Raw genomic sequence first — 14,009 nt, forward strand, 5'->3', positions numbered from 1 at the left:
GTGAAGTGTTCTTTCCAGTGGGATTGTTGCTGTTCTGTCCTTGATACGTTCACCTCCCTCCTCAGCTTGTAATGGGGTTGAGGCTTGGCTATTTTGGGCTGTAAGTGGCCTTGACAGAGGTGAAGAATTTGCATGTGTCATTGTTGCTGGCAAGTTGCTGGATCCCCTGCACCTTCTCCACACGCCAGCTGTTCCTTAAGTCACGGGCTAGCTGTTAGACCTTGCCCTTCGGTCACCTGTCAAAGCTACAGCTGAGTTTTCAGTCATTTGCACATCAATGTGTGCACAAGGACAATGAAAAACTAACTTGCAGCAACATCACTGGCCCATAGCATCATGCAAGCAGTATTCACAAATTAGAGATAAGTTAAACATTAATTATACAAATTATACAAGAAAAAACACAATTAGAACAAACAAAGATGTATTTTGGTGCAAAGTGATCAAAATGATAACTGTGTTGCTAAGCTGCAGTGATTGGGGTTTTGCTGGTTGGTTCCAAAGCAGAGTGGTTGGAGGGAAGTAGCTGTTCTTGAACCTGCTGGAGTGGCACCTCGAGCTTCTGTACTTCATGCCTGTGAGAACACAGCATGGCCCAGATGGTGGGGATTGTTGATGACGGATGTTGCCTTTTGAAGCAGTGCCTCATGTAGATACTAACAGTGGTGGGCACCTCACCTCTTCAGACACTAACTGAACTGGATGGTGATGCACTTGGTAACATTAACCATATGCATGAAGGGCTGACAAACCAGATAGCGATTTCACATCTATGAGTGCAGAGAACATGTAAACAGACTGAAGTAAGAAGTGTGATCATTACGTATCTGCTTGGTTTAGTCGCCATAGCCAGCCTGTGCTTACAGTAGCCCTGACCACTGTGTTTTTCAAATCACTTCTGGGACTCCCTGTGCAGTTCTGGTTATATGGTTCCTGAAGTGGAGTTTCAGCAGACTGGTTTGCTTGAATGAAGAGGATGTGGGCGATGTCCTCAATGAGCACATCAGTATTTACTAAGGAAAAGGATGTGGACAATAGGGAGATCAGTGCCAAGCATATTAATATACCTGGGCATTTGGAGGTAAAGGAGGATGTAAAGTTAGGTCCTTTAGAGACTATTAAGGTGGATGAGTCCCCAGGGCCTGATGGGATATACCCAGATTATTGAAAAAGGCAAAAGATGAGATTGATGAGGCCGGCAATCACTTAGCTGGACACAAAGAGACAGAATTCCCGAAGCAACTTAGAATCCACCATTCTTGGTGGCCCGGAACATGCATTACTGCACTGGCTCAGGTGACGGTCCAGCCCTGAGTAGATGCAAGCCAAAGTTTTTATGCTGCCGGTTTGGATGAGAATCAGGTGCCTTAATCAAGGTGCCCGGTAGAAAACGGGGAAAAGGGAATTAAAAGAAAATGAGGAGTCAACGGACCAGACCGTGACAGTGTTTTCTGGTGTTAGAGGCAGATATATTGGAGACTTTCAAGAGACATTCAGATAGGCAGATGAATGTGTGGAAAATGGAAGGATATCAACATTGTGTAGGCACAAGGGATTAGTTTAGTTGGCTATTTAATTGATTTAGCAGAACATTGTGAGGCAAAGGGCCTGTTCCTGTGCTGTACTGTTCTATGTTCTATGTTCTAAGTTCTCTTTTATCACAAGTTTTTCATATTGCTTATTTGTTTTAACTTAAGAGCATAAGAAATGAACCAGAATCAGATTTATTATCACCAACATACAGCATGAAATTTGACGTTTTGCAGCAACAATACTATGCAAGAAACAATTTATGATAAAGTAAGTCATGCAAAAATAAGGAATAGCAATTGCAGTGTTTGTGGCTTCGTACATCATTCAGAAATGTGATGGTGGAGAAGAAGATGCTCGGAAATCATTGAGTGTGGGTCTCCAGGCTCCTGTATCTCCTCCCTGAGGAACAGGCCTCATGCAGGCTCTGCCATTCAGTAAGATCCCGGCTAATCATTAACTTCGGTGCCTCTTTTTGCACTGACCCCATATTATTTGATTCTCACTAACACCTATGGAGCAGATTTGAAAAATACAGTACTTTAATGTTAATTTTTTGTTCACAGGAAAGTGTATTCACAAATATGTAGGGAGTGAAAAGGCACCTGTCCAAGATAGATGGAGGGGCAGATAATGTTGAATGAGCAAGGAGTCTGGAGAAGGATTTGGACAATTAGGAGAATGGGCAAAGAATTAGCAGATGGAATACAGTGTAGGAAAGTTTATGGTCTTGCGCTTTTGTAGAAGGAATAACGGTGTAGACTATTTTCTAAATGGGGAGAAAATTTAGGAATCAGAGGTGCAAGGGGACTTGGGAGTCCACGTGCAGGATTCACCAAAGTACTAACTAGCAGGTTGAGTCGGTGGTGAGGAAGGCAATGCAACATTAGCATTCATTTCAGGAGAACCAGAATGTAAAAGCAAGGATGTAACACTGAAGTTTTATAAGGCATTGGTTAGACCACACTTGGAGTATTGTGAGCAGTTTTGGGCCCCTTATCTAAGAAGAGATGTGCTGGCATTAGAGAGAGTCCAGAAAAGGTTTTTGAGATTGATCCCAGGAATGAAAAGATTAATAAATGAGGAGCATTTGTTGGTTCTGGGCCTGTACTCACTGAAGTTTAGAAGAATGATGGGGGATCTCATTGAAACATATCAAATATTGAAAGGCCTAGATAGAGTGTTTGAAGAGAGGAGGTTTCCTATAGAGGGGAAGTCTGGGACCAGAGGGCACAGCCTCAGAATAGAAGGACATGCCTTTAGAGCAGAGGTGAGGAGGAATTTCTTTAGCCAGAGGGTGGTGGGTCTGTGGAACTCATGGCCACAGGTAGAGGCCGAGTCATTGAGTATATATAAAACAGAGGTGATAGGTTCTTGATTAGTTTGGGTGTCAAAGGTTATGGGGAGAAGGCAGGAAAAGGGAATGCGAGGGATAATAGATCATCTGTGATGGAATAGAGGAGCAGACTCGATAGGCCAAATGGCCTAATTCTGTTCCTATGCTTTATTGTCTTACAGTTTTATATGTATAATCTTCTAATGAGCCATTTCCCCAAAGAGTAAACAATAATTTAGTTTATTTCTCTTGAAATGGTTAAAATAAAAGAGTGAATTACTATTACAATAAACGTCACCTTAAATTTGATTAGTTTTTAAATAGCCAGTGTCTATAATTATATTTGCAAGTTTGGATATATTGCATACAATTAACATGTTAATTTAAGAGGATTCAAAAAGCAAACAAAAATGCAGTTGCTGAAAGTATGAAACAGAAACAGGAAATGCTTGAAATACTCAATATCCGTGTGGAACGAACCATTTACATTTCAGTTTGATGACTGTCAGAACCTGGTAAATGTAGTGTACAAGCATGCTTTAAGTTGCAGAAATGAGAGAGGTCTGGCTGGAGAAAATAACTCTATGATGGATGGAGACCACGGGATAATGGATTGGTACTGAAGGCTCGTTGGTGGCAACTAATCTGTAAAGATGAAGTGTAAATTGAGGGAGAAGAAGAGAGAAAGAAACTAACAAAAACATGCTCGAACTGTGTGTGCAGATTGGGCTGAGTGTGTAGAAGGGTGAAATAATGGAAAATGCTGGCAGAACCTAGCAGGTTGGGCAGCACCTGAAGAGAAAGAAGAACTGAGATCCAACAAAACCAGGCAGGAATTTGAAAGCAAAATATCATGCAGAGGCTGGAAATCTGAAATATACCCAATGCAACACAGCACCTCCCTCCCCACCACTGGTGATATCTACATGAAGCTCTGCCTTAAATATCTCCTCAAAGATCTCCACCACCTGAACCGTGTTGTCTTCTCACAGCTGCCATCAGGCAGGAGGTACAGAAGCCTGAAGTCCCACACCACTAGATTCAAGAGCAGCTACTTCCCTTCAACCATTCCATTCTAGAGCCAACCAACACAACCCTAATCACATATTATTCTCTGTAACTTCCTCCAACGGGATCCCACCACTAAGTACATCTTTCCCTCCCCCCCTTCTCTGCATTCCGCAGGGATCGCTCCCTACACAATTCCCTTGTCCATTCGTCCCCCCCATCCCTCCCCACTGATCTCCCTCCTGGCACTTATCCGTGTAAGCGGAACAAGTGCTACACATGCCCTTACACTTCCTCCCTTACCACCATTCAGGGCCCCAAACAGTCCTTCCAGGTGAGGCATCACTTCACCTGCGAGTCGACTGGGGTGATATACTGCGTCCGGTGCTCCCGATGTGGCCTTTTATATATTGGTGAGACCCGACGCAGACTGGGAGACCGCTTTGCTGAACATCTACGCTCTGTCCGCCAGAGAAAGCAGGATATCCCAGTGGCCACACATTTTAATTCCACATCCCATTCCCATTCTGACATGTCTATCCACGGCCTCCTCTACTGTAAAGATGAAGCCACACTCAGGTTGGAGGAACAACACCTTATATTCCGTTTGGGTAGCCTCCAACCTGATGGCATGAACATCGACTTCTCTAACTTCCGCTAATGCCCCACCTCCCCCTCGTACCCCATCTGTTACTTATTTTTATACACACATTCTTTCTCTCACTCTCCTTTTTATCCCTCTGTCCCTCTGAATATACCCCTTGCCCATCCTCTGGGTTCCCCCCCCCCCACCGTCTTTCTTCCCGGACCTCCTGTCCCATGATCCTCTCGTATCCCCTTTTGCCAATCATCTGTCCAGCTCTCGGCTCCATCCCTCCCCCTCCTGTCTTCTCCTATCATTTTGCATCTCCCCCTCCCCCTCCAACTTTCAAATCCCTTACTCACTCTTCCTTCAGTTAGTCCTGACGAAGGGTCTCGGCCTGAAACGTCGACTGCGCCTCTTCCTAGAGATGCTGCCTGGCCTGCTGCGTTCACCAGTAACTTTGATGTGTGTTGCTTGAGTTTCCAGCATCTGCAGAATTCCTGTTGTTTACAACCCTAATCACTACAGTTTAGCAATACAATGATCACTTGATCACTTTGCACCAAAATACTTCTTTTGTTATCATTGTGTGTTTTTTTTGTGTAATTTGTGTCTAATTTATATTTATCTTGTGAACACTGTTTGCATGATGCCATGTGCCTGTGAGGTTACTGAACGTAAGTTTTTCATTGCACCAGTGCGTGCATACAGGTACTTGAGCACAGAATAACAAATTCAGCTTTAACTTTTATTTGATACATGGCTTTCCTTCAGGATTCACTAATATTTGTTGGCCCAGTATAACTCATAGTTCAAAACACTGAAACAATTCCCTTTCAATTTCTTGGCAAGAGTCTGACAAAACATAGTCAAGGAACATTGGCACTGGTAATAAAGCCTAATGATTGAGATTAAATCAGAAGTTCATACTTCAGTGTTTTTTAAAACCTCAAAATTTCCCAAAGTACTCGACAATCACTATTGAAATGTTAACAGTGTTTGTATGGATATAGTCATATTAAAGAGCGAAAATCATAATGGATAAAAGGCCACTCTCGGTTACACTTGGTTTGGTATTATGTTTCAGGCTAAAATGACAGAACTACCAGAAGAGGAAAAAGCTAAGATTGCTGAACAGGTTGCGGATTTCAAGCAGGTTAAGAGCAGACTGGATGCAGAGATTGAGATTTGGGATGAGACCAGCAATGACATCATTGTACTTGCCAAGAAGATGTGCATGATCATGGTGGAGATGACTGATTTCACCAGGTAAAACCTCTCTGTTCACACCATATAGACAACAAGCTAACAACAGCAGGGGTATTTTCACAGGAAAACATCTACCGGTATCACCATTAACACCTAAGGAAAAGAAACAAAGATAGTCTGCTCCACCAATAAGTGATATCATTAGTCATAGTCATAGTCATATTTTATTGATCCCCAGGGAAATTTGTTTTCATTACAGTTGCACCATAAATAATTAAATAGTAATAAAACCATAATAGTTAAATAGTAATATGTAAATTATGCCATGAAATAAGTTCAGGACCAGCCTATTGGCTCAGGGTGTCTGACCCTCCAAGGGAGGAGTTGTAAAGTTTGATGGCCACAGGCAGGAATGACTTCCTATGACACTCTGTGTTGCATCTCGGTGGAATGAGTCTCTGGCTGAATGTACTCCTGTGCCCAACCAGTCCATTATGTAGTGGATGGGAGATATTGTCCAAGATGGCATGCAACTTAGACTCTTTTCAGACACCACCATGAGAGAGTCCAGTTAGTATTGATCCAATCTTGGCCTCTTTATCAATTTTCCATTCACTTCCCATCCCCCTTGGCTCCTTTGTAATTTACAGTGCCTATAAAAAGTATTCAACCTCCTCCCAGAAGTTTTCATGTTTTATTGTTTAACAATATTGAATTACAGTGGGTTTAGTTTGTTTTTTTTTGACACTGATCAACAGAAAAAGACTCCTTCATATCTAAGTGGGAACAGATCTCTACAAAGTGATCAAAATTAATTGCAAATATAACACAAAAATAATTGATTGCATAAGTATTCATCCCTTTAATATGACACACCAAATCATCACTGGTGCAGCCAATTGGTTTTAGAAGTCACATAATTAGTTAAATGGAGATCACTGTGTGCAGTCAAGGTGTTTCAATTGATTGAGTAAAAATACACCTCTGTCTGGTACTTTCCACTGCTGGTGAGTCAGTATCCCGGCAAAAACTACATCGTGAAGAAAAAAGAACACTTCAACTAACTCCACAAAAAGGTTATTGAAAAGCACGAGTCAGGAGATGGATACAAGAACATTTCCAAGTCACTGAATATCCTTTGGAGTACAATTAAATCAATCATCAAGAAGTGGAAAGAATATGGCACAGCTGTAAATCTGCCTAGAGCAGGCTGTCCTCAAGAACTGACTGTGCAAGAAGGGGACTAGTGAGGGAGGCCACCAAGAGACCTGTGACAAGACTGGAGATGTTTCAAGTTTCCGTGGCTGAGATGGGAGAGACTGCACATACAACAACTGTTGCCTGGGTGTTTCACCAGTCGCAGCTTTATGGGAGAGTGGCAAAGAGAAAAATACTGTTGAAAAAACTCAGATGAAATTTCTGCTAGTTTGCCAGAAGGCATATGGGAGACTCTAAAGTCAGCTGGAAGAAGGTTCTATGATCTGGTCATGGAACTCCTGAAGCTATCATCAAAGAAGAAATAGTGAGGCATCTGGAAAGAAATGGATCCATCCAGTCGCAGCATGGATTCAGCAAACGTTTACAAACCTACTGGAGTTCTTTGAGGATATACCAAGCGCAGTGGGTAGAGGGAAACAGAGGGACATTATTCACTTGGATTTCCAGAAGGCGTTCGATAAGGTGCCACACAAAAGACTTATTCATAAGGTGACGTATTAGCATGGGTAGAGGGTTGGTTAACTAATAGAAAGCAGAGAGTTGGGATACATGGGTGTTACTCTGGTTGGCAATCAGTGGTGAGTGGTGTGTTGCAGGGGTCGATGCTGGGCCTGCAACTGTTCACGATATACATTAACGATCTGGAAGAGGGGACCAAGTGTAGTGTCTCCGAGTTTGCTGATGATACCAAATTGAGTGGAAAAGCAAATTGTGCAGAAGATACAAACAGTCTGCAGAGAGATTTAGATAGGTTAAGTGAGTGGGCAAAGGTCTGACAGATGGAGTACAATGTTGGTAAATACGAGGTCGTCCACTTTGGAAGGAAAAATAAAAGAACGGATTAAATAGTAAGAAAAAATTGCAGCATGCTGCTATGCAGAGGGACTTGGGAGTGCTCGTGCATGAGTCACTAAGGGTTGGTTTGCAGGTGCAGCAGGCTATCAAGCAGGCAAATGGAATGTTGGCCTTCATTGTTAGATGGATTGAGTTTAAGAGCAGGGAGGTTATGCTGCAACTGTACAGAGTACTGGTGAAGAAGCAATTGGAGTACTGTGTGCAGTTCTGGTCTCCTTACTTGAGGAAGGATATACTGGCTTTGGAGGTGGTGCAGAGGAGGTTCACCAGGTTGATTCCAGAGGTGAGGAGGTTAGACTATGAGGAGAGATTGAGTCATCTGAAACTGTACTCACTGAAATTCAGGAGAATGAGAGGAGATCTTACAGAAAAATATAACATTTAAAAGGATAGATAAGATAGAGACAGGAAAATTGTTTCCACTGGTAGGTGAGAATAAAACTAAAGGGCATAGCCTCAAGATTTTGGGGAGTAGATTTAGGACGGAGATGAGGAGGAAATGCTTTTTTCTGGAGAGTGGTGGATCTGTGGAATTCTCTGCCCAATGAAGCAGTGGAGGCTACCTCAGTAAATACATTTAAGAAAAGGTTGGATAGATTTTTGCATAGTAGAAAAATTAAGGGTTATGGGGAAAAGGCAGGTCGGTGGAGATGAGTCTGTGGTTAGAACAGCCATGATCTTATTGAATGGCGGAGCGGGCTCGATGGGCCAGATAGCCTACTCCTGCTCCTATTTCTTATGTTCTTATGTTCTGATAAAACAAAAATCAAGTGGATAACCAGAGATTTTCTTCCTAGGGTGGAAGTAGCTAAGATGAGGGCATAATTTTAAGTCAATTGGAAGAAAGTATAGGGGAGAATGTCAGAGGTAAGTTTTTCACACAGAGAGTGGTAAGTATGTGGAACGCTCTGCTGGGGTGGTGCTGGAGACAAATACATTAGGGGCATTTAAGAAACTCTTAGATGGGCACATGAATGATAGAAAAGTGGAAGGCTATGTAGGAGGTAAGGGTTAGATTGATCTTAGAGTAGATTAAAAGATCGGCACAACATCGTGGACTGAAGGGGCTGTACCATGCTGTAACGTTCTATGTTCTACCATCTTTTCAACCACCTGCTCAGTCCTCTCAGCATTTTACATGTTTCCATAAAATCACCTCTCATTATTTTTAGACTCCAAAGAATATAGACCCAAACAATTCTCCTTTTCTTTATGCATCATTCCAAGAATCAACCTGGTGAACATTTTCTTGGCTGCTCTAATGCAAAGATATCCTTCCTTAAACATCGCGTACAAATCTGTATGTGATCATTTAGACACAGTCCCACAAGTGCCCTGTAAATTTGCAGTGAAGCTTCACAGATTTATATCCATAAACCTTTGCAATAAAGGCCAACATTCAAATTATTTCCTATTTCTGTGTGCAAACTTTTGTTTCATGGACCAGATGCCACAAAACCCTGCATCTGGCAACATCCAGCAGTTTCCCTGGATTTAAATAATTTTTTTTTTTTAATTTCATTCTTTCTTCCAGAGTAGGGAAACTTGCATTTCCTCACATTGTGTATCTACCTACTAATTTAACACTCAGTGCTAAATCCATATTCCATCATATCCTGAACTGTTCACACACAAAGAATTGCTCTTGGAGTTACTATAACTGTACCATGGAAAATGTGACTGCCAATTTCTGCTGAACAAGCTACTACAAATTGTGATGGGGCTATTACCAGATAATCCTCGATGACGGGGACACAAAGAAAACTTTCCTAATGTTCACAGAACATTGAACATAGAACAGTACAACGCAGTACAGGTTCTTTGACCCATGATGTTGTATCAACCTTTCAACCTTCTTTAAGGCCAATCTAACCATTCTATATAGCGATGGTTGCACCATGGCCTGGTATGGAAAAGCCTTCAAAAAGTAGTGGATATGGCCCACAGGTAAAGCCCCCCACTCCATTGAGCACATCGATACGGAGCGCAGTCACAGAAAAGCAACATCCATCCTCAAGAACACCCACCATCCAGACCATGCTCTCTTCTCACTGCTGCCATCAGGAAGAAGGTACAGGAGCCTCAGTACTCACACTACCAGGTTCTGGACAGTTATTTCCCCTGAACCAGATGGGATAACTTCACTCAACTTCTTTCACCCAATCGCTGAAATATTCCCACAACCTATGGACTCTTCATCTCCTGTTGTCAATATTTATTGCTTATTATTATTATTTCTTTTTTTTTCTTCTCTTTCGTTTTGCATTTTCACAGTTTGTTGTTTATACTTGCACATTGGTTGCTGTCCGTCCTGTTGGGGGCGATATTTCATTGAGTCTATTGAGCTTCTTGTATTTACTGTGATTGTCCCTAAGAAGATGAATCTCAGGGTTGTGTGTGATGACGTATATGTACTTCAGTAATAATTTTACTTTGAACTTTGAATTTCTCTCCTAAATACCCCTCCAATTTTCCATCATCTATGCGTTTTCTTAAATGCCCCTCATGTCTCTACCACCACCCCAGCAATGCATTTCATGAAACCACCACTCTTTGTAAAAAAAATACCTTTGACATCCCCCCTGTACTTTCCTCCAATCACCTTAAAATTATGCTTGCTCTTTAGCCATTTATAGAAGAAGAAACCCCTTAAGTCCAGGTGGAGTCATTGGGATGCCGTCATGACGGCGTTTTTTTAGCAGGCTGTCTTATTTTTATGAGGCCAAGTTGCTAGCTCAAGGCTCAACCCAGCATGGATGGAAAGCATGCAAGGGAGCCAGCTGGATTCGAACTCAGGAGCCTTCGCTCCGAAGTCCGGCGCTGATGCCATTACGCCACCAGCCAGCTTAGCCATTTATGCACCGGGGAAAAAGGTTTCCGGCTGTCTACACAATTGGTGACTTTTATCATGTTGTACACTTCTGTCAAGTCACCTCTCATCCTCCTTCATTCCAAAGAGAAAAGCCTTAGCTCACTCAACCTATCCTCATAAAATATTCTCTCTAATCCAGGCAGCATCCTGATAAATCTCTTCTGCAACCTCTCTAAAGCTTCCACAACCATCCTATAATGAGCAACCAACTGAACACAATATTCCAAGTGTGATCTAAATCTTATTGCATTTGATACACCACAGACAGTAGTATTGGCATTAATCTGATCCTAGGTGACTTCTGGCTGCCCTAGGAAAACAGCATCTGTCCTAGTGGCAGTCCGCTGCGATTTCATTGGGGCAACCTGAGACTCCACTCTGGCACTCTGGGCACAAGACTTCCACTTTTACCTTGCCACTGTGACGAAAGTACACATAGACTAAGATGTTGACTGTCCTGTGCTTTCACCAGTGGGATCAACAGTTGATCTGCCACCTGTCTTCAGGAGAGAGATAAGTAAGACAATGGAGCAGCATTTGGAAATGTTAATGAAGAGATAAGAGAGATTAACGGAAGGTGACACCGGTCTGGGTATTGTCAAGACTGGTTTGCTTTGAACCTGAACTGTTTGAAGTGATGGACAGGTGATACCCCAACAAGGGGATAAAAAGGGACGGGTTCGCTAAGGCAAGAGACACCACACGAGACACCACTCACGACACCATGAGGTAACGAGACCCTGGAAGCGGTGTGCCCCCACAAGTCGGTGGGAGTTTTGGAGGGCTGGTCACGGGACCAGCCATAGACGCACAGGGTGGAAAGATTCGGTCCGCGGGAACCTGGTGTGTGTGTCCACCCTTGCCTGGGTGCCGGGTTCACTGCAGAGGAACAATCGTATCTGAAATGGAGGGGTCACAGTCAGTGACCTCAGAAGACATTACAAAGGGCTCGCCTGAAAGCTAACTGCGAGAAATATCAAAGGTCTGTTGAATCCGATTTTGAATATCAGCATTCACTCTCTCTCTCTCTCTCTCTCTCTCTCTCTTCAACAGCACAACAACGATTGCTGCGAACTGAACTAAACTGAACTCTGTCACTTGCGATTGAACATTTTACCCCTAGACTGCGATAGAGCTTGATTGATCCTATTATCCTAGTTCCGTGTACATGTGTGTTTATTCAGTGCTAACCTGTTGCATTTATATCCTTACTATTGGAGTACTGTGTTGCTTATTTCTTTAATAAAACTTTCTTAGTTCCAGTAATCCAGACTCCAACTGAGTGATCCATTTCTGCTGGTTTGGCAACCCAGTTACGGGGCACGTAACACCACAAAGAAAGTGAGAACCTGCTCTATCAGTCATGGTATGCAAGGTGGTTCAAGCTGAATGTCTCTGAAATACTCTTCACCTCATGACTGGGTAGCCAGAGGACAGTGAATTTATGGAATTTGTTGCCACAGGCAGCTGTGGAGGCAAGCCATTGGGTATATTTAAGCCAGAGATTGATAGGTTCTTAATTGGGCATGGCATCAAAGGTTACAGGGAGAAGGCCGGTTACAGAGTTGAGGAGGAGAGAGGAAAAAAGGATCAGCCATGATTGAATGGTGGAGCAGACTCAATGGGCCAGATGGCCTAATTCTGCTCCTATGTCTTATGGAATGTTTCACTGCTCTGCTTCATTGGAATACGAGCTCAGTGAGCCTCTTGAAATTTCTCATGTATCGTCAGACTATGTGCAAAGAAAAATAATTCAGCCATGATCGAATGTTGGAGCAGACTTGATGGGCCAAATGGCCTAATTCTATTCCTATGTTTTACGGTCTTAATTCTTTGTGTACTGCTGCAGTCTTCCTGGCCATGTACCAGCATTAAATGGCAGTGCAGGCTCGATGGATCAACTGGCCTAATTCTTCTCCTATGTCTCAAAATCCTACCATCTTAACTTTTCATAGTCTGCTGAAGTTTTCCAGGTGTTATGCCTTCTTACTGTAATCCTTGTGAGCTCTCCAGCACAAAATGAAAATGTGTCCTCTTCTCTGGCCTAAATTCCACATGCCCAGTGGGCAGACAAAGCCACAGATTATGCCCTTCCTTTCAAATGCACCACAGCATCCCTAAAGTATAGAAGAGAAAGGCCTCATCAAGACTTGGCAGTTTCTATCCCTGCCCTGCTCTAATGGATAATGATATGTACATTTTAAATATGCACATATTAAAATTAACATTGGTTATACTTAAAGTTCTGTGTAGCATATCATACCCCTAAGACAATCATGACATTATAAGTGCAATTTTGCTTTAGAGCTCTGTTCTCTTCCCGGCAGCTTATCAAGAGAGTATTAGTTAAAAACATGAAGTAAGTCTAAAACTACCAACTCCTTTGCTTTGTACAGTCTTGTGTGGATTGTCAAAATGTATTAAATCATTATGACTCAAAAGAAAGTTATTACCTTACAGATTATCTGGAAATGTGATTTGGCTATTTTAATGAACTTTCTGATCTAGTGCCTTTCAAAACTGTTGGACATTTCCAAAACTCTTTAGCTCCGGTGTAGAAGGTTCAAGTGTAGTTACCTTCCATAAGGCAGAAAAAGCAGCAGCCAATCCGTGTATAGCAAGGTCTCATGGAGAACAATGTGATAGCAATCAGCGATTGATGTTTGTCATGGAATAATTATTGGCCAGAACACTGGGAAGAGTATCTTGATCTTCTGTGAAAGCCGTATGGGAATTCTTTTACTCTCAGGGAGGGTAACCAGTAACTGGCAATATGTTACAACCAAATGTTTTATTTGTAAAGTCAGTTAATTATATTAGAAGCTGCAAATTATTGCCAGCGTCTAAATAGATAATGGACTTCAGTCAGTTGTATGATGAACACTTTGCCGCACAGCACTTCATCAGCAAGTACTTCAATTTTCCTCTTGTGAAGAGGTCTTATTTGAATATAATCAAATGCAATCCATTACATTACCTGCAAGTACAAACAGGTAATTTATGTAGGATTTCAAATTAACTGTTTGGGACCTCATGCCATCTTTCCACTGAATGTGGTCATCTTTTGAGCCAATAGACGTCTCTGGAAAGCTCTGTAGGCTTGTTCCGGCTTGGTGGGGCCCACATGATGTCACAGTGTGTTGGTTGTTGTGAGTGGCCCGTGACCTTATTGTCATGTAGGACCATAGTTCCTGATACTTAATGAGAGAACTAGAACCATGGTAGAAAACCTGTCACTGATTACCTTCAGGCAGCAATAGTTTGTAGATGCATATTGTTTCTGAACTGACTATTGTTTCGGAACTACATTGCTACTCTGCGATGGCACAGTTTTGATCTAAATGTGCAAAGATGGAGGTACGATATTGGTGCTGACGTGCAGATACTGACACTGTATC

General features: G+C 42.4%; 1 protein-coding gene across 3 annotated transcripts in view; it reads left to right on the plus strand.

Moving 5' to 3' along the window:
• The window catches only part of LOC134358902 (catenin alpha-3-like), an 812,224-nt gene that overhangs the window by 689,873 nt on the left and 108,342 nt on the right, over nt 1-14,009 (plus strand). For all 3 annotated transcript variants that reach the window (XM_063071542.1, XM_063071543.1, XM_063071544.1), the window contains one exon: nt 5,545-5,726. In XM_063071542.1, coding sequence (XP_062927612.1) covers nt 5,545-5,726 — 182 coding nt within the window. The remainder of the gene's footprint in view (nt 1-5,544; nt 5,727-14,009) is intronic.

Source organism: Mobula hypostoma, chromosome 19 (genome assembly GCF_963921235.1).
Source record: "Mobula hypostoma chromosome 19, sMobHyp1.1, whole genome shotgun sequence".
NCBI lineage: Eukaryota > Metazoa > Chordata > Chondrichthyes > Myliobatiformes > Myliobatidae > Mobula > Mobula hypostoma.